Source organism: Armigeres subalbatus, chromosome 3, assembly GCF_024139115.2.
Source record: "Armigeres subalbatus isolate Guangzhou_Male chromosome 3, GZ_Asu_2, whole genome shotgun sequence".
Classification (NCBI taxonomy): domain Eukaryota; kingdom Metazoa; phylum Arthropoda; class Insecta; order Diptera; family Culicidae; genus Armigeres; species Armigeres subalbatus.
In genome coordinates this window covers 411,207,320-411,228,891 of record NC_085141.1, presented here as the reverse complement: position 1 = coordinate 411,228,891, position 21,572 = coordinate 411,207,320, and the positions used below count along the sequence as shown (strand labels likewise).

General features: G+C 39.7%; 1 protein-coding gene across 2 annotated transcripts in view; it reads right to left on the bottom strand.

Annotated features, from left to right (window-relative positions):
• The window catches only part of LOC134227186 (major facilitator superfamily domain-containing protein 8-like), a 75,323-nt gene that overhangs the window by 46,960 nt on the left and 6,791 nt on the right, over positions 1 to 21,572 (bottom strand). The window contains exons 1-2 of one of the 2 annotated variants that reach the window (XM_062708510.1): positions 1,524 to 2,139; positions 807 to 1,462 (exon numbers count right to left, since the gene is read on the bottom strand). The exons of the other annotated variant lie outside the window; for it this stretch is intronic. Of the exons in view, the coding sequence (XP_062564494.1) occupies positions 807 to 1,462; positions 1,524 to 1,700 (833 nt within the window). The 5' untranslated portion in view covers positions 1,701 to 2,139. Of the gene's footprint in view, positions 1 to 806; positions 1,463 to 1,523; positions 2,140 to 21,572 lie in introns of those variants that run through there. 2 annotated transcript variants of the gene reach the window in all.

Genomic DNA, 21,572 nt, shown 5'->3' with positions numbered 1-21,572 from the left:
CCAACTTCACCAGCTATTTTGCATGTTTAATGAATTAATGTACTACTGTACGAACGATAACGATTTATACAAATAAATTGAACAGGGTATATGAGCTCATAACAAATAGGTAGCTTCAATATTGGTGGTAACTGGTTTTTTGTCTGAGAAAAACATTGAGCAGGTATTTAAGTTACTTAGGGAGCCTCCATACATTACGTAACGATCAGAGGGGAGAGAGGTGGTTGACCAAAGTGTGACAATCAATAAAAAAAGTTCAATGAAGCATACAAAAATTCACACTAATTGCTTTGTCAATTAATGTGTATAAGGGCAAGGGCAATATAAACCGCACCCCAAACGGTGAATGAATGTGACGGTTGAAGTTACAGAGAGCATGTTGATTTTCCAATAAGCCGATTCAATTGAATTTGAATTCAAATCATATTGGTTACACTAGATTGTGTTCTATCTGATAGCTCTTTTTTGTATTCCACACCGTTTATTTTTAACTTTAATTAATTAGAGTTCGCTGACCAAGATTTACTGCAATTAACACTTGTTCTAAAAAGTTTCCTATTTTATGCTGGTATATTGGTGATAAATTTTGTATTCACGCGCGTTGAAGACGAGGCCATACAATTCCGTTAAATTCCACTTCTTCATTTGCATCTTAACGTGTAGGAGTATTTCGATGCAGACTAACGATACTTTATAATTGATGTAGGAATATGCTTACTTTTCATAGTGTTAATATAAATTGCAGAAGAAAAATAAACGACACTTAGAACTATTGAACTGATTCAAAAAGTAATTAATGTACTTACGTTTGGATTGCTGAGTACACAAACATAAGCAAGGCGAACGCTGTAACCATAAGGTTGATTGGCTGATATTTTAGCTTCGTATCCTTCCACACAGCTTTGGTGGCCGTGGAGCTATGGCCCTTCATAGCTTCCTTTATTGCTATCTGGTGATCTTTGAAGATGGATGGCATCATTAGAACCAGATTAACACATCCAAGTGCCGCGCAAAACCATCCAACTGCAGTGTACATGTTGACTCTGAACAAACCGAGGAACGAAAAACCTTCTTCGCCCAGCATCGAAAAGAGGGGATGTACTATTGATCCTGCCAGCAAGCCACACGTTTGCGCCAGTGATAGAAACGACATGGTTCTCGTTCTTTCAGCCACAGTCGTTGCAGACGACATATATGCTCGGTAGATCGTGCACGATACAGATGCTATACCAAATAAAGCTCGTGAAACGAGTATCAAGTATTTCTCATAGGCATTGATCTCCTCAATCAACGAATACAATATCTGACCCAAGACATACGCCACAAGGAAGAAAACCATCGGTTTCCTCACAGAAGGCAGTCTATTGTTCCACCATCCAAAAAGAGGACTGCATACAAGCTGCAGCAACGACTGCATGCCGAAAACATACGTCAGGAACCCTTTACCAGCATCCGGATCAAGCTGTAATCAGTAACAGTTAAGCACTCTCACTAGAATTTAATTTACGTAACAAATTCCTCACGCTTTTCAGATACGGCCATACAGAGGTCGTGATGATCCCGAACGCCACGTACACCAAAAATCCATTATAATACATCACTCGAATTGAGATCCATCGCTCCCGATATTCGCTGGCTGTTTCCAGTCCCAACTGCCGATCACTTTCCGATTGCTTCAGTGAGAACAATTTCCCAATCATTGTTGAACCTCACTCGATCGTTTCAATCTTCTTTCATTCGACACAAATTGAACCTTAATCCTCCGAAGTCCAGCTTCGAATGAAATATTAACTTGTAATTTACAATCTATCACCGAATCCAAGTCATAAACGGTGCTAACCAATCAACTGTCATCATTATCAATAAAGATGGAACACCGATCGCGGGCAAGCTTCGACTGCATGGCCTTCGTGGCTCGAACGTTTCTACTGCGGCATCAGTCTTCCCTCAGAAGATTTCACACCGAGCGATGTTGGATTGCTTTATTGAGCCACCAACTCAGATCATATGTAAACAGAAGCTCAGTTGGAATACTTCGAAATTTTATTCTATGGCTTTATCAATTTGATAAGATGGTTTGCACCACGTTACCCGAACGCTATCAGCTATTGGAGGCCTTTTCTTTTATCCTATCTTTGCCGACCTAATCGAACATGCGTAGGTATGCGTACCCACTAATTGTTATAACTAAATGATTTGACAAATGTATCGGTGCCAGCCCGTATCAGTTGGTTGTGAATCATTCCAGAGTTTTTAGGTAAATAAAGCAATGAAATTTGTTTAGCGTGCTCTGGGGTAAAATTTGGATGAAAAATGTATTTCCAGAGAATGTTATACACTCTCCGTCAGTGATCACGTTTCGATCACACTTCATTTCATTGTTCGGTAGCTTTTAGTGTGACCCACGTCTGGGGCAGATAACCTTTCCGGCACAATGGACGACTTGGAATCTGCTGTTCAGTAACATCCGAAGATAGCTTTGCTTATCGAACATCCTGTTATAACTTATAGCAGAGGCTCTCAAAGTTTCACATCTGCGGACCATATAAATAAAAATGAACTAACGCTTGTGCCATAAGTTTCAAGTGGGGTTGATGTACCAGTCGTGGTTATAACACCAATTGTCTTGCTCAGCACAGTAGACCACATTCATTTAATACTGTATCAGAATATCAGCAAGAGGAATTCAAGTAACCAAGTTTTCTTAAAAGTACGTTTTTAGATTAATCAGTTTGACTAAAGTGGCTATATAGCATTCTAACCAGCCTAAATTTTAAGTCGTTGAACGATCCTGAAACTTCCTTCACGAAGTTATAGAGCCCTTCTAAGCAGCTTCTAAAAGAACTTGGGGAAAATTATTTTCCGGGTGGTTAAAATTCTATATTTTTTCTGAGTGTTGGAAGGGGAATTGTCCAAACTCTGAATCTATTTTTATTTATTTGTTAACAGATGTTTGTCTCTTTCTTGCTCCTCCTCGTGATGGTGCTATTGAACTCGATGTCTCTGCGTGCAAGTCCCTACATGATCCGATCCGTTATTTGAAACGAGTGAGTAATATCACTTACTGATTAAGTGCAAATAATCTTCAATGCCAACATGATGAAATTTAAATTGTAGTCATTTCATCTACAGATCACAACACCTCCACAGTGTAGTGGTTGGCAATTGCGCCTCTAATGCAAGGTCTGCGAGGTAACCCATATTTTTTTATAAATGCGTTACATAAAATATAACGTGAAGAAAAAATGTTAGCCTAAACTTTTGAATAATCTTTGATGAAATAACTATGTATAAACAGTTTTTTCAATGAGAATTTTAGTTGAACTTTTGGAAACATAGAAGTCGCTTGAAAGGTTCGCAGTGAACTTGTTTGGAACTTTTAGGTTCAAAGTTCTTAAGATGCTATAAAAAGGCCTTTTTTCTACATCGTAGTTGCTAGAGAGTACATTTGAAATTTCTTTAGAACTTGAAGTTGCTTATATTTCGCATTGTAACTTTTGGGAGCCAGAAGTAGCTTCAAGACATATTTGGCCTCTTAATCAGCTAGAAATTACTGTCGGAGATTTATATGAACTCTAAGAAACTTCAAAGGCGATTTTGTTAAGCAATGACGAACTTTTGGTTGCTTAATTGACGAAATTTTGGTATCCACTTTATTGAACAATTATTATGTAAATGAATTATTTCATCTATCAAGGAAGTTAGTTCCAGTTCTAGAACCCTTTCCCATGCATTGATTCACCTGATAGACCAGAGAATATTTTCCCGAGGAGCAATTTAATTCCATCATGGGAATGATGATTCATAGAATTGAATTTGCGACAAGATGTTTTAATGTTTAATTCAGTTTACAGTAAGTTTAGTTCCATTCCACTTCAAATCCACTCGGTGACAAATTTTTACTTGAGAAACAAATTATTTGGTTGAAAATTTACTTCATGACGTCTTACTGGGATTCCCGACAAAGTTTATCCTGAAACAGTTGTTTCTCCCAAGGATACCTAGAAAGTTTGATCGAAAAATCCATACAGGATTCCACTTGATATTTTATCTAGTCCTGTGCGCCGATTAAAAAAAATTATCGACGGTGAGGCGTAATAGATCATTTTCAACAAGTGGCGGTGGTGTGGCAGTGATATTCAATTTTCATTTAAGATTTTTCAGGATTCCGTGAAGTATTGAACAGCTACTTCCCCAAAAAGATTCTACAAAAAATCATCCCTTCAGGTTTTCCGAGATTTCTTCCAGTAATTCGCAGCAATATCTGAAAACAATAACCCCGTAAATTCTTCAAGAAACTCTCCCACTATTTCTTCCAGAAATTACTCCATGTATTATCCCAAAAAAATCGCCAAGAATTTCCCCGGAAATTACTTCAAGAACTCCTTCAGAAATGCCTTCAAAAGTTTCCCCGAAAAGTTCTTCAAGAATTATCCGGGAATTCGTTTCGGAATTCACACAGAAATTCCTCAAACAATTCTGCAGAAAATTCCTTCAAGAATTCTCCGGGAAGTTTCTTTTCCAGGAAGAATTTCCGAAGTAATTTTCGTAGGAGTATCCGAAACGACTTAATGAAGAATTTCCTAAAGCAATTCTTGAAGAAATTCTTGATGGATTTCCTGATTTAAATCACAGAAGGAGTTTTTGGAAAAAATATTGAAAAGAAAAATTATAAAATTATACTGGGTTCGCCGTAGAGTTGGGCGAGCTCATGGTTCATTCTTCGCCGCCTCACACCGTCTTCTTGCACACCGCCAAAGATGGTCCTAAGCACCCGTCTCTCGAATACTCCGAGTGCTTGCAAGTCCTCCTCGAGCATTGTCCATGTTTCATGTCCGTAGAGGACAACCGGTCTTATAAGCGTCTTGTACATGACCAGGCATTGAAAAAAATCAGATCATGAGTAAAAATCGACTAAATTGCGGCCCAATCGCTGATGCTTTCTAGATCGTTGAAATTTGGCGTTCGTTGATTCTATGTTTAACCCTTATGCGGCCGACGGGGTACCCGTGTTCCTTTTTCAAATTCAAGTGGTGATATTTCAGTGAATTTTTATAGCTGAAAGCTGAAACTCGGTGACATCTAAGAACTCCATAAAATGTAGCATCTGTGAGAAAATCACGTTGATACAGCGAGGAGGGACGTGGGGAGGGGCATCTGATTTTTTTTACCACGTGGATGGCCGACAGGGTACCCGTGTTCCCATAAATTGATATTTTCATAACTTTAACAATTTTCAATCGATTTGGATAATTTTTACAGTTTTGGAAACAGAAACTCATATACTTTTTGCCCATTGTCAAGGTTTACAGTTTTTGTCCATGGTTATACAAGAAATCTTTGAAGTAAGGCTTAAGAGTCTACACACGTAACCGAAGGACTATCAACCAGTTTTAAATATATTACATGCTCATTGCGCTTCTTAGAATAGTCGGTGTTCACAGTATATATTCTGGGTCTCCAAAAAACCCCTGGAGTAAGGCCTAAGTCATCCTAAAAATCCCTGGAATAAGAACTTATGGTCTGCTAACGTAACCAAAGGTCTATCGTGTAAAAACAAAAACGGTACATGCTCTTTATGGTGCTTAGCATATAATGCTTTCACAGTTTATGTTCCGGGTCATCCAATGACCTTTTCTAAAAAAATGATTCCAGGTCTACGAACTCCATACAGTCAAGGTCTTCGGATCAATCTCCGTAATGGAGGCAGCTAACGAAGAATAAACAAGTTGCGTGACCCCTTCTTGGTATATGTTTGTATTCTAAGTAGTTCTTGTTGTTGTCGTGGGCTCCAGGTAGTCTACGAACTCCCTAGAGTCAAGATCTGTGGATCAAGCTCCGTAACGAATGCAGTTATCGGAGAATAAACAAGTTGCATGACCCCTTCTTGGTATTTGTTTGTATTCCAAATTATTCTTGTTGTTGTCATTGGTTCCAGGTAGTCTACAAACTCCATAAATTCAAGGTCGGTGGATCAACCTCCGTAATGGAGGCAGTAAATGAAGAATAAACAAGTTGTGTGACCCCTTCTTGATATATATCTGATTTTCATGTAGTTCTTGTTGTTGTCGTGAGTTCCAGGAAGTCTACGACTTCCATACAGTCAAGATCTTCGGATCAATCTTTGTGATGGAGGCAGTTATCGGAGAATAAACAAGTTGCATGACCCCTTCTTGGTATATGTTTGTATTCCAAGTAGTTCCTGTTGTTGTCGTGAGTTCCAGGTAGTCTACGAATTCCACACAGTCAAGGTCTTCGAATCAATCTCCGTAATGGAGGCAGTTATCGAAGAATAAACAAGTTGTGTGACCCCTTCTTGGCAAATGTTTGTATTTCAAGTAGTTCTGGTTGTTGTCGTGGGCTCTAGGTAGTCTACAAACTTCAAAGATTCAAGGTCGGTGGATCAACCTCCGTAATGGAGGCAGTTATTGAAGAATAAACATGTTTTGTGACCCCTTCTTGGCATATGTTTGTTTTTCATGTAGTTCTTGTTGTTGTCGTGAGTTTCAGGTAGTCTACGAACTCCATACAGTCAAGGTCTTCGGAACAATATCCGTAATGGAGGCGTTTATCGAAGAATAAACAAGTTGCGTGACCCCTTCTTGGTATATGTGTGTATTTCAAGTAGTTCTTGTTGTTGTCGTGGACTCCAGGTAGTCTACGAACTCCATAGAGTCAAGGTCTGGGGATCGACCTCGGTAACGGAGGCAGCGTTTGAAGAATAAACAAGTTTTGTGAACCCTTCTTGATATATGTTTGTATTTCAAGTAGTTCTTGTTGTTGTCGTTGTCTCCAGGTAGTCTACGAACTCCATAGATTCAAGGTCGGTGGATCAACCTCCGTAATGGAGGCAGTTATTGAAGAATAAACAAGTTGTGTGACCCCTTCTTGGAATATGTTTGTATTTCATGTAGTTCTTGTTGTTGTCGTGAGTTCCAGGTAGTCTACGAACTCCATACAGTCAAGATCTTCGGATCTATCTTCGTAATGGAGGCAGTTATCGAAGAATAAACAAGTTGCGTGACCTTTTCTTGGTATATGTGTGTATTCCAAGTAGTTTTTGTTGTTGTCGAGCACTCCAGGTAGTCTACGAACTCCATAGAGTCAAAGTATGGGGTTCGACCTTGGTAACGGAGGCAGTTATTGAAGAATAAACAAGTTGTGTGACCCCTTCTTGGTATTTGTTTGTATTCTGAGTAGTTCTTGTTGTCATTGGTTCCAGGTAGTCTACGAACTCCATAGAGTCAAGGTCTGTGGATCAATCTTCGTAATGGAGGCAGTTATTGAAGAATAAACATGTTTTGTGACCCCTTCTTGGTATATGTTTGTATTCTAAGTAGTTCTTGTTGTCGTGGGCTCCAGGTAGTCTACGAACTCCATAGATTCAAGGTCTGTGGATCAACCTTCGTAATGGAGGCAGCTATTGAATAATAAATAAGTTGTGTGACCCCTTCTTGGTATATGTTTGTATTCCATGTAGTTCTTGTTGTTGTCCTGAGTTCCAGGTAGTCTACGAACTCCATACAGTCAAGATCTTCGGATCAATCTCCGTAATGGAGGCAGTTATCGAAGAATAAACAAGTAGCGTGACCCCTTCTTGGTATATGTTTGTATTCCAAGTAGTACTTGTTGTTGTCGTGGGCCCCAGGTAGTCTACGAACTCCATAGAGTCAAGGTCGGTGGATCAACCTCCGTAACGGATGCAGTTATTGAAGAACAACTGGGAGGGACGGAAGGTAGCGGTTTTCCTCCAATACCTTTTCCGAACTTAATCTATCACATGTTGTGCATATGCATAATCGAGTTTCAGACATAGTAATTAATTTACACTCCGGGTGGCTCAATACCCGGAACATAGGCAATTAACTTTGAATGTACTGAACTCGAAAGGCGATCTCTCTTCGCTTATGTGGTCGGGTTGGGATCTGACGACCAACTGGCACAATCTCACACAACCATACTTCATCGAGCGCCCTTGGTGATGAAGCAAGTGTAGGAGCCAGATAATACTAAATACTCATCCTACTTGGTTGGCATTGTACAAAAACATATATGAGAGAGTTAGTTCTGAGAATGTATTGCGAGATTTCGGCTACATGCCCGGTGCTGTGAATTTGGTTTCATCAGTACCCGCTAAGCTGCGGAGGACGACGGAGGTCCTTCGTAGCTTAGTAGGGAAACACCTGTCCAGCGTACTGGTTTCGTGGGATCAAACCCCACCGAAGTTCTGTAGATCAATCTCCGTAATGGAGGCAGTTATCGAAGAATAAACAAGTTTTGTGACCCCATCTTGGTTTATGTTTGTATTCCAATTAGTTCTTGTTGTTGTCTTGAGCTCCAGGTAGTCTATGAAATAGAATCAAGGTCGATGGATCAACCTCCTTAATGGAGGCAGTTATTTGAAAATAAACAAGTTATGAGACCCCTTCTTGGTATATGTTTGTATTTTAAGTAGTTATTTTCATTGTTGTGGGCTCCGTAATAAAGGCAAGGTAAAATACGTGAATGGAATTCGTATGTCGAAGAGACTTACAAACTTATTAACAGATACTCATAAATGATTCATAATAAGCTACAGGCAGTGAAAGTTATTTCATGAAAATCTTTATTGTTTGCGGCAAATTGGGTCGAAAACGTGATAAAATCGGGTTATGCAATATCAGAGGTAGACAAAATCTGGGAGTGACAAAATCAGGTCAACCTCATCTGAGTGAATGTACGCATTCCTAGTACAATAGCCGTTCGATAACTGCAAAATGTTTACTTTTCAGTTATCGAATGCCGTTCGATAACTCCAACGCACTCTAGACGTCAAACGGTTGTCAATCGACGTCAGATGCAATAAAAGTGCATCTAAATGTGCAGCGCAATGCAGCTGTCATTGAGTCTGACATCGGAAGTTTAGCGGTCCGATAACTGTAAAACTGTTGCAACTATCGAATTGCAGTTAAAAAGCATTGCAGTTAAATGACTTGCAGTTATCGAACGTCTGCTGTAGTTTTTGTTTTTGCCATGGTACTAGGTAGTCTATGAACTCCATATAGGAATGATCTGCAGATCAACCCACGAACGGAAGGCTATTGGTCTATATTTGCATTTCAAGTAGTTCAAGTTGTTGTCATTAGCTCTGGGCAGTTATTGAAGAATATACAAGATGTGTAACCTCATCTTGATATATTAACATTCCAAGTAGTTATTGTTGTCTTGTTGTTGTTGGTTCCAGGTAGTATACAAACTTCATTCATATCACTAATATGAAGTTGTCTATTCTTTGGAAATGCAAAATGTAAATAAATTGGAACGATACAACTTCACGTCGAGAACGTGAGGGAAAAAACGGGCTAATATCGCAAAGATCATGTACCATATTAAAATTAGATTAAGGACACTTCTAACGGAATCCAAGTTTCAAAGTGCTTGCGTTTTCGGGGGCACACCAATCGATACGGAGGCGGCGCACAACTGTCATTTTTGTTGATTTAGTTTTGCTGCGTCGCAGCATGCGTGAAATAATAAAAATGACAGTTGTGCGTTGCTTCCGTGGTGTGCCCCAGAAAACGCGAGCACTTTGAAACTTGGATTCCTTAAGGAGTGACCTTAAAGACCCTCTAGATATTCGTGTAAGCCTAGAAGTCTTACTCCATACATTTCTAGGATGAGGCATATGTCATGAACGCATTTTATTCATGGACCCCAAAGGCATGTACCAAATTTAAAACAGGCTGATATTTCTCTGGTGTGAATCCTAATACCTTACTTCAGGGTTTTCTTGGATGACCATGAACATTTGAAATGGGTACATTCCATTCTACGTACCACAAAAGGCATGTATAACTATTCAAATAGGCCGAAAGAACTCTGGTTACGCGTGAAGTTCTTGAGGATTGTTCAAGTGCAATGAAAGCGGTATATTCTATGTACCATAAAGGGCATATGCCACTTTTGAAACAATCCGAAAGTTATCTGGTTACGTGTGAAGATCGTGAGGCCTATTCTAGCATTTTCTTGGAAGACCATAAACATATGCAATGGACGTATTCTATTCTATGTACCACAAAGGGCATGTACCACTTTTGAAACAAGCCAAAAGATCTCTGGGTACTCATGCAGATTTAAAGGCCTATTCCAGGGTTTTCTTGGATGACCATGAACCTATGCAATGGACGCAATCTATTCTATGTACCACAAAGAGCATGTAACACTTTTGAAAAAATCTGAAAGATCTTTGGTTACGCGTGTAGATCTTAAGGCCTTTTCCAGGGTTTTCTTGGATGACCATGAACATATGCAATAAAGGCGTTCTATTCTATGTACCACAAAGGGCATGTACCAGTTTTGAAACAATCTAAAAGATCTCTGGTTACGCTTGTAGATCTTAAGGCCTTTTCCAGGATTTTTTTGGATGACCATAAACATATGCAATGAAAGCGCTCTTTTCTATGTACCACAAAGGGCATGCACCACTTGTGAAACAATCTAAAAGATCTCTGGTTACGCGTGTAGACCTGAAGGCCTTTTCCAGGGTTTTCTTGGATGACCATGAACATATGCAATGAAGGCGCCAGAGGACTTATCCGAGAGATTTCTTCGATAGCGCAGAACATATGTAGTGATCACATTTGATTTCAAGATGCGCAAAGAGCATGTACCACTTTTGAGACAAGTCCATAGACCCATGGTTAAGAGTGTAGACCTTAAGACCTTACTCCAGAGATTTTTTGGATGACTCGGAACATATACTGTGAACGCATTCTATGCTAAGTACCACAAAGAGCATGAACCGTATTTGAATTTGCATAATAGGCCTTTGGTTACGCGAGTAGATCTTTAGGCTTTACTCCAGAGATTTCTCGGATGACTAAGACCTCATTTAAGGGATTTTTGCATTACCCGAAGCATATACTGTGAACACCTTCAATTCTAAGAAGCGCAAAGAGCTTGTAGCATATTTGAAACTGGTTGAATGGCCTTTGGTTACGCGTGTAGACTCTTAGGCCTTACTTCACAGATTTCTTGTATAACCATGGGCATAAGCTATAAACCTTGACAATGGGCGAAAAGTATATGAGTTTCTGTTTCCAAAACTGTCAAAATTATCCAAATCGGTTGAAAATTGTTGAAGTTATGAGAATATCAATTTATGGGAACACGGGTACCCTGTCGGCCATCCACGTGTGTTTTTTTTTGTTGGCCGCATAAGGGTTAAAGATCTTCACCGCTCACCAATGGGAGAAAGCTGAGCGAGGCAAATCACTTGGTAACCTAACAATGAGTGTTGTTACCACACGCTGTTAGAAAAATCTTTTCAGACATTAGGAAAATGAAGTCCGCTATGAGAATGGAACTCTGATACATTGCATGGGAGGCTTTAATACTTTCTCTCCTCCATCCCAGCAACTTGAAAGCAGAGTGAATAAAGCAGAACACCTGATGTGTTTTGGTTTTATTCCAGTAGAACAAGCGTAACACAAATGCTCCAGTCGTAGCTTCCCTGGATACCATTACCAAGTTTGGCTTGGCGAACTCTGTTGCTCGTTGTTTACGCAGCAACGATCGCTCATAATCGTTGTTTGGTATCCATCTGAGCAAGGCTGTTCACTCACTGGCATAGGATGCTAAGATTGAATTAGATCAATGCTAGTCCGCTTCACTCACGCTTTCAATGCCTGTACATGACACATTTGGTGCGGTGGCGAATCTTTTTCGACCGCAGTTTCTTCTGGAGCGCGTAGTAGGCCCGACTTCCACAGATGATGCGCCTACGTATTTCACGATTAACGTTGTTGTCAGCCGTTGGCAAGGATCCGAGGTAGACGAATTCCACGACCACCTCGAAGGTAACCCCGTCTATCGTAACACTGCTTCCCAGGCGGGCCCTGTCGCGCTCTGTTCCGCCCACAAGCATGTACTTTGTCGTTGACGCATTCACCACCAGTCCAACTTTTGTTGCTACACGTTTCAGGCGGGTGTACAGTTCTGCCACCTTTGCAAATGTTCGGCCGACAATGTCCATGTCATCCGCGAAGCAAATAAATTGACTGGATCTGTTGAAAATCGTACCCCGGCTGTTACACCCGGCTCTCCGCATGACATCTTCTAGCGCAATGTTGAACAACAGGCACGAAAGTCCATCACCTTGTCTTAGTCCCCGGCGCGATTCGAACGAACTGGAGTGTTCGCCCGAAATCTTCACACAGTTTTGCACACCATCCACCGTTGCTTTGATCAGTCTGGTAAGCTTCCCAGGGAAGCTGTTCTCGTCCATAATTTTCCATAGCTCTACGCGGTCTATACTGTCGTATGCCGCCTTGAAATCAACGAACAGATGGTGCGTTGGGACCTGGTATTCACGGCATTTTGAAGGATTTGCCGTACAGTAAAGATCTGGTCCGTTGTCGAGCGGCCGTCAACGAAGCCGGCTTGATAACTTCCCACAAACTCGTTCACTAATGGTGACAGACGACGGAAGATGATCTGGGATATCACTTTGTAGGCGGCATTAAGGATGGTGATCGCTCGAAAGTTCTCACACTCCAGTTTGTCGCCTTTCTTGTAGATGGGGCATATAACCCCTTCCTTCCACTCCTCCGGTAGCTGTTCGGTTTCCCAGATTCTGACTATCAGTTTGTACAGGCAAGTGGCCAGCTTTTCCGGGCCCATCTTGATGAGCTCAGCTCCGATACCATCCTTACCAGCTGCTTTGTTGGTCTTTAGCTGTTGAATGGCATCCTTAACTTTCTTCAAGGTGGGGGCTGGTTGGCTTCCATCGTCCGCTGAACTGACGTAGTCATCTCCTCCGTTGCCTTGACTTTCACTGCCTGTACTCTCAGCGCCATTCAGATGTTCCTCGTAGTGCTGCTTCCACCTTTCGATCAGCACACGTTCGTCCGTCAAGATGCTCCCATCCTTATCCCGGCACATTTCGGCTCGCGGCACGAAGCCTTTGCGGGATGCGTTGAGCTTCTGATAGTACTTGCGTGTATCTTGAGAACGGCACAGCTGTTCCATCTCCTCGCACTCCGCTTCTTCCAGGCGGCGTTTCTTCTCCTGAAAAAGGCGGGTCTGCTGTCTCCGCTTCCGTCTACAACGTTCCACGTTCTGCCGGGTACCTTGCTGCAGCGCGACCGCCCGCGCTGCGTCCTTCTCCTCCAGAATCTGTCTGCACTCTTTGTCGAACCAATCGTTCCGTCGACTTCGACCCATATACCCGACAGTCCTCAAGAGGGGCCCCATCGAGCTCACCCTCTTCCGGCACCGCTGCCTCGAGATGCTGCGCGTATGCAGAGGCGACATCAGGTTGCTTCAGTCGCTCTAGGTCGTACCGCGGCGGTCGTTGGTACCGAACATTGTTGATGTCGGATAGTTTTGGGCGCAGTTTAACCATCACCAGATAGTGGTCAGAGTCGATGTTAGCACAACGATATGTCCTGACGTCGATAATGTCGGAGAAGTGTCGTCCATCAATCAGAACGTGGTCGATTTGTGATTCTGTCTGCAGTGGTGATCTCCAGGTGTACCGATACGGGAGGTGTTGGAAGTAGGTGCTGCGAATGGCCATATTCTTGGAGGCGGCGAAATCAATTAGTCGTAGGCCGTTTTCGTTCGTCAGGCCGGTGAGCGCTGAACTTTCCAATAGTCGGTCTAAACTCCTCCGCTTGGCCAACCGGAACATGAGCGTTCAAATCTCCTATGATGATTTTGACGTCGTGGCTTGGGCTTGTTCGTTTAATATTGCATAAAATATGGTTTTACAAAACTACTAAAAACTAAATTCTGGATGAAGCTATTATTACATTATCAAGCCTATTGCATAGATCTGTTTAACAGCTTTGTAAAGATATCTAAAAATGTTACTTTTGAGACGAAAATATGGTAAAGCTGCCCGTTTTGACAAAAAACGTAAAAATGTCATTCCTAGGAGGGGTAAGTTTGAACGCCCCCACCCCTCCCGAAAAAATCTAAAAAATAAAAACCGTCCTGATTATAAAAATATACGTTATAAGCTGTGTATTCATCACATTTTACACGCCCAAATCGAAAACTAGCCTTTTGGTAGTTTTGGCCACTCCTTTATATGGGGCTGTCCTATTGTGAAATGGAACCAAATCTGGCATGTGGTTGGAGGTTTTGGATGAGAAGATATGCTTCTGTGGTGATTAGAAACCCCTCCCCCATCTGGAAAGGGGGGATCCCATACAAATGAAAAAGAAATTTCTGCATAGCTCGAGAATTAATCAGAGAACAAACCAATTTTAGGCCAACGAAGTTCGTCGGGTCTGCTAGTAATAAATAAATATGTATCATAGCATATAAGGGTGATAGTGTTAAGAAAATACGGAATGCATGTATTACATAATTAACCAATAAAAGCAGAAAAAACCATTTGACGATCGTGCGTGACTTCCGTTTTGAATGGGATTCCCTTGAAAACCTGAGTGCATTTAGTTTTGGATTCCGGGAGGCTTATCCTTAAATGGATTTTGTTTACGGAAATGTTGCTTTCGAGGATTGCACGTTACTACAAAAAACAGAAACACTTTATGGAATATCAATAAAATTCAATAAAACTACAACAGAGTATCATAACATGATAATCAGGTATCCATCTATCTAAAAACTAGTAATGTAATAGATCTGTGGACCATTACTGGCACTATTTTAATACGCGGTTTGTTAGATGTGAATTTGGGGTCTCCAGTAGCCTTGCGAACAAAGGCGTAGGATTGCCAATTCGGAAATGGCGAGTTCGATCTTCGGTCCGGTCTAGAATGTTTTCGGATTGGAAACATTCTCGACTCCCTGGACATAGTGTATCCATTGTACTTGTCACACAAGATACATACTCATGCAATGGCGAGCATAGAAAAGCTTTCAATTAATAACTGAGGAAATGCTTATAAAATACTAAGTTGAAAAGCAGGCCAAGTTCCAGTTGGAATGTAGAGTCATTGAAGATAAAAAAGAAGTACAAGTAAATTTTAAAATTCTTTCGAACGGCTTTCGAAAACTCTCATCAAAATTCGTAACCGTTTCTGAGATCTTAAGAGTGGAAAATAATTTCGTTTTAGGCCCAATGTCACCCCGAACGACGGTACTTTTATTTGATCTTTGAGACCATGCCCCCCTCGTAAATCCGGAACTCATGTAACCCGGTAATCCTTGTCGGATCTATCAGACATTTTTTGAAAGGATGGCGATTCACCAAATCTATGGCAACCGGAATCATCTAAATTGGTTGAAAGCTGATGAAGTTATGATCATTTCACATCTGTGGATGTCATGCTGTCCTGTCGGTCTCAAAAAGGTTTTCTTGAGACATTACATAGACACAAATTTCAAGAAACAAACGTTTTACATTGTCAATGGCGTTTTAAATCTTGTAATCAACATGTTTTTTTCAAGCCGGTACTTTTATGTGTCAGATGTCCATGTTTTTCACCACGGTAGCCCAATTTACCCAATACTTAAAAATCCTGATTAATCCACCTGGCGGAGAAGGTGCCTTTCTCGTGCATATAAAAATAGTATTTTGACAATAATTTTTGAGTCCTTTGTCCAATCCAGACAATTTTCGATAGGAAGGGAAAGGTTTCTGCGTCGAAAGAAAAGATAAATGTAAAGATTGAAACTTTTTTAAGCGATTCATTTGTAAAATATAGTATGTTGTTGATAAGTAAAAAAAAATGAGTGACACACCATACACCCCCCCCCCCCCTTCCTACAAACACAATTGAATTTTGACATAACTGCGATGAGTACACCACCATCACGGGTTTCACGGCTATTCAAAGGATCAGTTCTGAACACCGAGTACACTATGGGGAAACTGGTGGTCAAAAATGGAAAAATTGATTTGCTTTGAATGACGTGTCTTGTATATTATTTGATGGTCAGGTACAGGGCTGACAATAGTCATCGTCACAGCACGAAATTCCACAGTAGCGACGACTTCTAGTGTCTTCATTGCTACTCGATGGACCGTCGATGACGCGCACGACGTTAGCTTTCGTTTTGCAACCAAATCGTCATGACGACATCGAAGAACGAAGACTACATACCATTATTCTTCAAGCGGAAGTTGCCATGCGAAGATTTTTATTAATTCTTTATAATAATGAATTTGAAGTAACGTATGAAGGCGTTAAAAATGTTATCGAGACATTTATGCTAGGTACCAAAGTTACTGCTATTTGTTTATTTGAGACGCCATTATGTTTTTGACTAGTCCGTCTATAATGACGTGCAATCAACTAGGGGAACGGTTCGCCACATCATCTCATAGCTCCTATTTCCATCCCATTAAAAACAAAGCAATGGTAAGTAATTTGGTTTGTTTTGTAATTTTGGTTTTATTTTTGTGATTTTTTTCAGCAGTGAGCATGCATGTTGACAAAAAGAAGCGACGAAGTTGGTGCCGTATTGCTTTGTTTTGCGATGAGATGGATATATGTACAGTGAGATGGAGATCAGAACATTTCCCCTATGTGAAGAAGTGACGACAGAAATCGTCATAACTTTTGGCTGCGCGACTATCTCCATGTTGTCAGCCCTGGTCAGATAGTTCAAACCTAGATTCCCAGAATTTCCAAATGCATTTCAAACATATGCAATTTTCTCAGCAAGGTCGAAAAAATTGACTTTTTTTTTGGTAACTACGATTATCGATTTTTATTTCTCTTCTCTTCTTATTGGCATTACATCCCCACACTGGGACAGAGCCGCCTCGCAGCTTAGTGTTCATAAAGCACTTCCACAGTAATTAACTGCGAGGTTTCCAAGCCAGGTTACCATTTTTGCATTCGTATATCATGAGGCTAGCACGATGATACTTTTATGCCCAGGGAAGTCGAGACAATTTCCAATCCGAAAATTGCCTAGACCGGCACCGGGAATCGAACCCAGCCACCCTTAGCATGGTCTTGCTTTGTAGCCGCGCGTCTTATCGCACGGCTAAGGAGGGACGATTATCGATTATGCGAACATAAACCAAAAAATCGTACAAATTAAACACTACTTGAAAGATGGAACTGTTAAATGTAATAATATTTTTTTGTTACAAATGAGTAAAACAGATTGAAAATTACAATCCATATAGAAACTGTATATACCCAACTGGACTAAAAAGTGTTCAATGTTTTCACGATAACCTTGTTCATATATTCTAAAGGAAATTATCTGAGTACGGTCCCTTGGGAGATTCTGCCTTACAGTTATTACTTTTGTTCTTAAATGCACAACACTTTTGTCACTTGCAATCCATCAATCACCCGACATCGATTCCACCCACAGTCCACTTTTTCTTCTTGCATTACTTTGACGAACATTTCGGCATCCAATTCCATAATTGCGCTCACGTTATTTTACTGCGATTTCGCATTACAGTTATTGGTCTTGAATTAATGAAACTTCAAAGCATGTGCAGTGAGAATAGTTTTCTTATCCCAAGGCCCATATGAGAATAACTAGCTGCATAAGAGCTATGAGGTTAAAATTCGTAATTAAAAAGATTTATAAAGATTCATAAAGACTACCTTCAGTTTCTCGCATTTTCGAGCCACCTCTCCCAATTATAATCAATGAATCACATATCACTGGTGATTCTGATGTTAAACAGTGGAATACTTCAACGACAGTCGTCTGTATAATCAGGGCTAAACTATTATTGAAATTGAACAATGTTGATCAATGCAATGAGTAAGAGAGCTAACTTGATGATTATATATTTTGAATACGACGTTTGTTTTAAAACGAACCTACACACTGCACTTCAATTACCTTTATGTAAAATATCATTTCCTTTGGATGCGGGCCCTGCGCGTTGGTGGCATAATTAGCACCATACAGTTGTACAAGTGAAAATTTTTAAAGACCATATTTTCATATGCGATTTGCACCCAGTCTAGGACGCAAAAGTTTAAATACATCAAAACCGCATAGCAGTAAATAAAATGTGCTAATTTGTATATGCAGGAAGTTAGCAATATCTTAATAATACAGTGATGCAGTCGGTATTGTGTTTTCGATTGAAATTTATTCTTTGTTGGTCATTTTCATACAGATACTTCATTCAGATTTTTGACAAACGCCGCGCATCGCCGCATGATCATTCAATACGTAGCATGCTATAATTAACTTTCACATTCACTCAGCCAATGGGAATGCATACTATGTAGAAAAAGATAATACCGAATTGAATTTAATTAAATTGACGATTGTTATTATGAGATTTATTATATTACTAGCAGAACATACCCTGCGTTGCTCGTTTTTTTAGTTTTACATTCAAAATGTCATTTTCTGCGTTGATTGCGACGCCGCACTCTAGATCATTTATGGCGCGGTCGTATTGGGTTGGGTTGCCTCACAACTCGCCCCAATATTGATCAACGCAAAGAAAATATGACGTTTGAGCGGGTCGTAAATGAACGCAAAATGAACTTTTGTTCGAGTGAATACCCCGCTCAAGTGTCAAAATCAGGCATTGCAATATCATCTGAGCACAGGATATTATCCTTGCTTATGCAAAGATATTATCCCCAATCAAAGAGCACTCTGGAAAGATATTATCATTTGAGCATTCAATGATGATCCAGATAGCCAGCGTGTTTCGAGGTTTGTTCACGTTGCGAGGGCGTTGCTACAACAAAAATAGTGAAAAAATGTTTCTCCATGGCGAACATTGCACTTTGTTTACTGAGCAGATAGATAACTAAGATCGATATCCCTGAATATCATCAGTATCTTTGCTCAAAAGATCGAATGATGGGATAAAATGCAATGCCTGGTCAAAATCCATTAGGTGAGTGAATTTGATGAACTCCTGCACAGGTCTATGGTATTTTTACAATTTTTCTACCTTCCCCTTAAAGGTTCCCCCAAACACATGCGACGCGACAGTCGCGATGCGATTCTATCGCTTGGCGACAGCGATTCTGTCGCCGTTGGTATGGAAGCGTAAATAGAACATAGCCTGCAGCGACCCAACGATAGAATCGCGGCGACTAGTTGTCGCCGTCGCGGCGATGAAATCGCTTAGGTCTGGGGGAGCCTTAAAACGTTTTGTATATATAAACACGGCAGAGCCCAAGACGAATCGATTAAAAGATATTTTAGTTACTAGATAAAGATTGTCGCTGTTGTCGCTGTCCGGAACATCTTTTGCTGGCGAGGATAGGGGAGCTAAATGTCAAAGAAGGAAAATCCATACGATTTGACAGGTATGTACCACACATGTTTCGGACAGCAGAACAAAGGGAACCGAAGCGACAATCTTTATCTAGTAACTAAAATATCTTTTAATCGATTAGTGAGGAAATCTTGCAAATCGATCATCCCGTTCGTGAGTTATATTGCCTCAAAGGAAATGCAAACTCATTTTTATATATAGAAGAAGAAGAAAAAGAAGATAGAAGATTGTTAGACTTTTTTCTAGATGTTCATAAAATAGGCGGTTAGTGGAATGTAGACAAATATTATTTCATACACATATGCATAAAAATGACAAAACTAAAAACACAAACAATTAATAATGATAAAAAAGAAAAATAAACTGTGTCGAGAAGGTATGCATTATCTATGACCAAAACACATACACTTAGATATAGGTTTCACAAAGATTCAGAAAAACCTTGATCTCACTTGAAAAAAGGGGAAAGCGGTCCCATTGTTTGCTATTGAAAATTAGCTCGATCGGACATTGCATTTCAAAATTATTGAAAAAACATTGTTTTTTCCCAAGGGTCTCCCTCGGAAAAAAATAAATCGATTTTTTTTTATTACATTTTAATCAATGCAAAAACATGCAAAATGATCGAAAAAATATGATCTATTACCCTAAAGAGCTCTTATGCGATTTTTTTCAATATATTTTATAATGCACGAGAAAGGCATCATCACTGCTAGGTGGTTTATTCAGGGTTTTTCGTACATTTGACTTTTGTATTATTTTCTGATTATTTTTATAAATCTACTTTTTTTGCCTTTCTCGTACAACAAAGTTATACCGAAAGGCTATAGCTAGAGCTTTTGATAGAAGGCCCGGAGACCCATAGGGTTGTATACCGATCGACTCAGCTCGACGAACTGAGGTGATGTTTGTATGTGTATTGAGGCGCCAATGGAATGTATGGGGAAAAAAAAGTCATTGAATTTAAAAAAAACGACATTACTCACAAGTTTCATTACCCCAAAATATGACTCCATGCTAAATTTGAGCTCAATCGGACATGATTTAGAGGTGCCTAAAATTCATCAAGGTTTTGAAATTTTTACCCATGAAAATTTTTCGAAAATCGATTTTCTGTTATTGATGCCAAATGACTTAAAAATGCATGACACGTCAAGATCTGACGTAATTTAAAAAAAAAACAAATTTAAAAAATCGATATTTTCTCTTAGAGCATTTTTGTGACTTTTGTGATTGGTGGTGCTCAAAATTTATCAAAGCTATTTTTTCATTCTAGGTTTTCCCATTACCAGTATTTATTTGAATTTTGGAAGTAAAAGCATTCACACTATTTATTATTATTACTTTTCATAAAATGGAGGATATTCTGATTGTTGGGGAATGTTTGCTGTTGTTTCCCAAGTCATCTAATTTGTCGTTGTATGGTGAAGTTCTTCGTAAGTTCATGTTTCATTTGAGAGCTGAAAAACGAAATGCTAAAGAGAATGCGCAAATAACAACAGAAGCGTTGATAGCTGTATGGAAAGGAAAACAATGAATCAAGTGATAATAGAATTTAAAATTTTGCGTAATCATAAAAATCGGAGAGATCTACAGAAAAATAGCTTCTAACGTCGACGTTCAGTCGTTGAGAAGAAAAAATCTGAGCTCATTTAGAAGAACCATGTAACTTATTGAACAAAACAGTATGTCAATATAACAACTCCTTTTTTACATTACTCACGTAATTTCTTAAATTACCTTTCAAACTCCTTTAGGGGAAGGTGGGTAGACTTGATCCCCGGGGAGACTTGATCACCCCCTGTTTTATCGAGAACTAAAGTAGTTTTGTAGCGTATTTTTTAGTATAGATACTCAAAACAAATGACCTTTATGTGTTGAGTTATTTTTTGGATTGACAACCTTATTTATTCAGCAGGGCGGTTTGTATGTTTTGACCTTCCCAAAGATTTTTTTTATTGGCCACGCAAAATTTGTACAACTTTTCATAACAATGACCAAATGCTTTCGTTTTTTTCACAGCACAAAGCCATAAATATGCTTAATGATCTGTACTGATGAAAATGTCAACATTCCAAAAATAAACCTCAGTGTAATAAACACTGCCTAGCAATCTGATAATTTTCTCCGTAAATCTGATCACAAAAGTTTTCAAAGTTACAAAAAATTCAAAGCACCCCTAAATCATGTCCGATGGAGCTCAAATTTTACATAGGGGCATATTTTAGAGCTAAGGAAATGTTTGCGTAACGTCCGGTTTTTAAATTTTATGAGGTCCCAAAACAGTCGATTTTTTTCAAAAAAATAATTCTCAAAGTTTTATGCATTTTGAGTCCTTTGGCACCAAAAAACAAAAAAATTATTAAAAATAATAAATATTAAATTA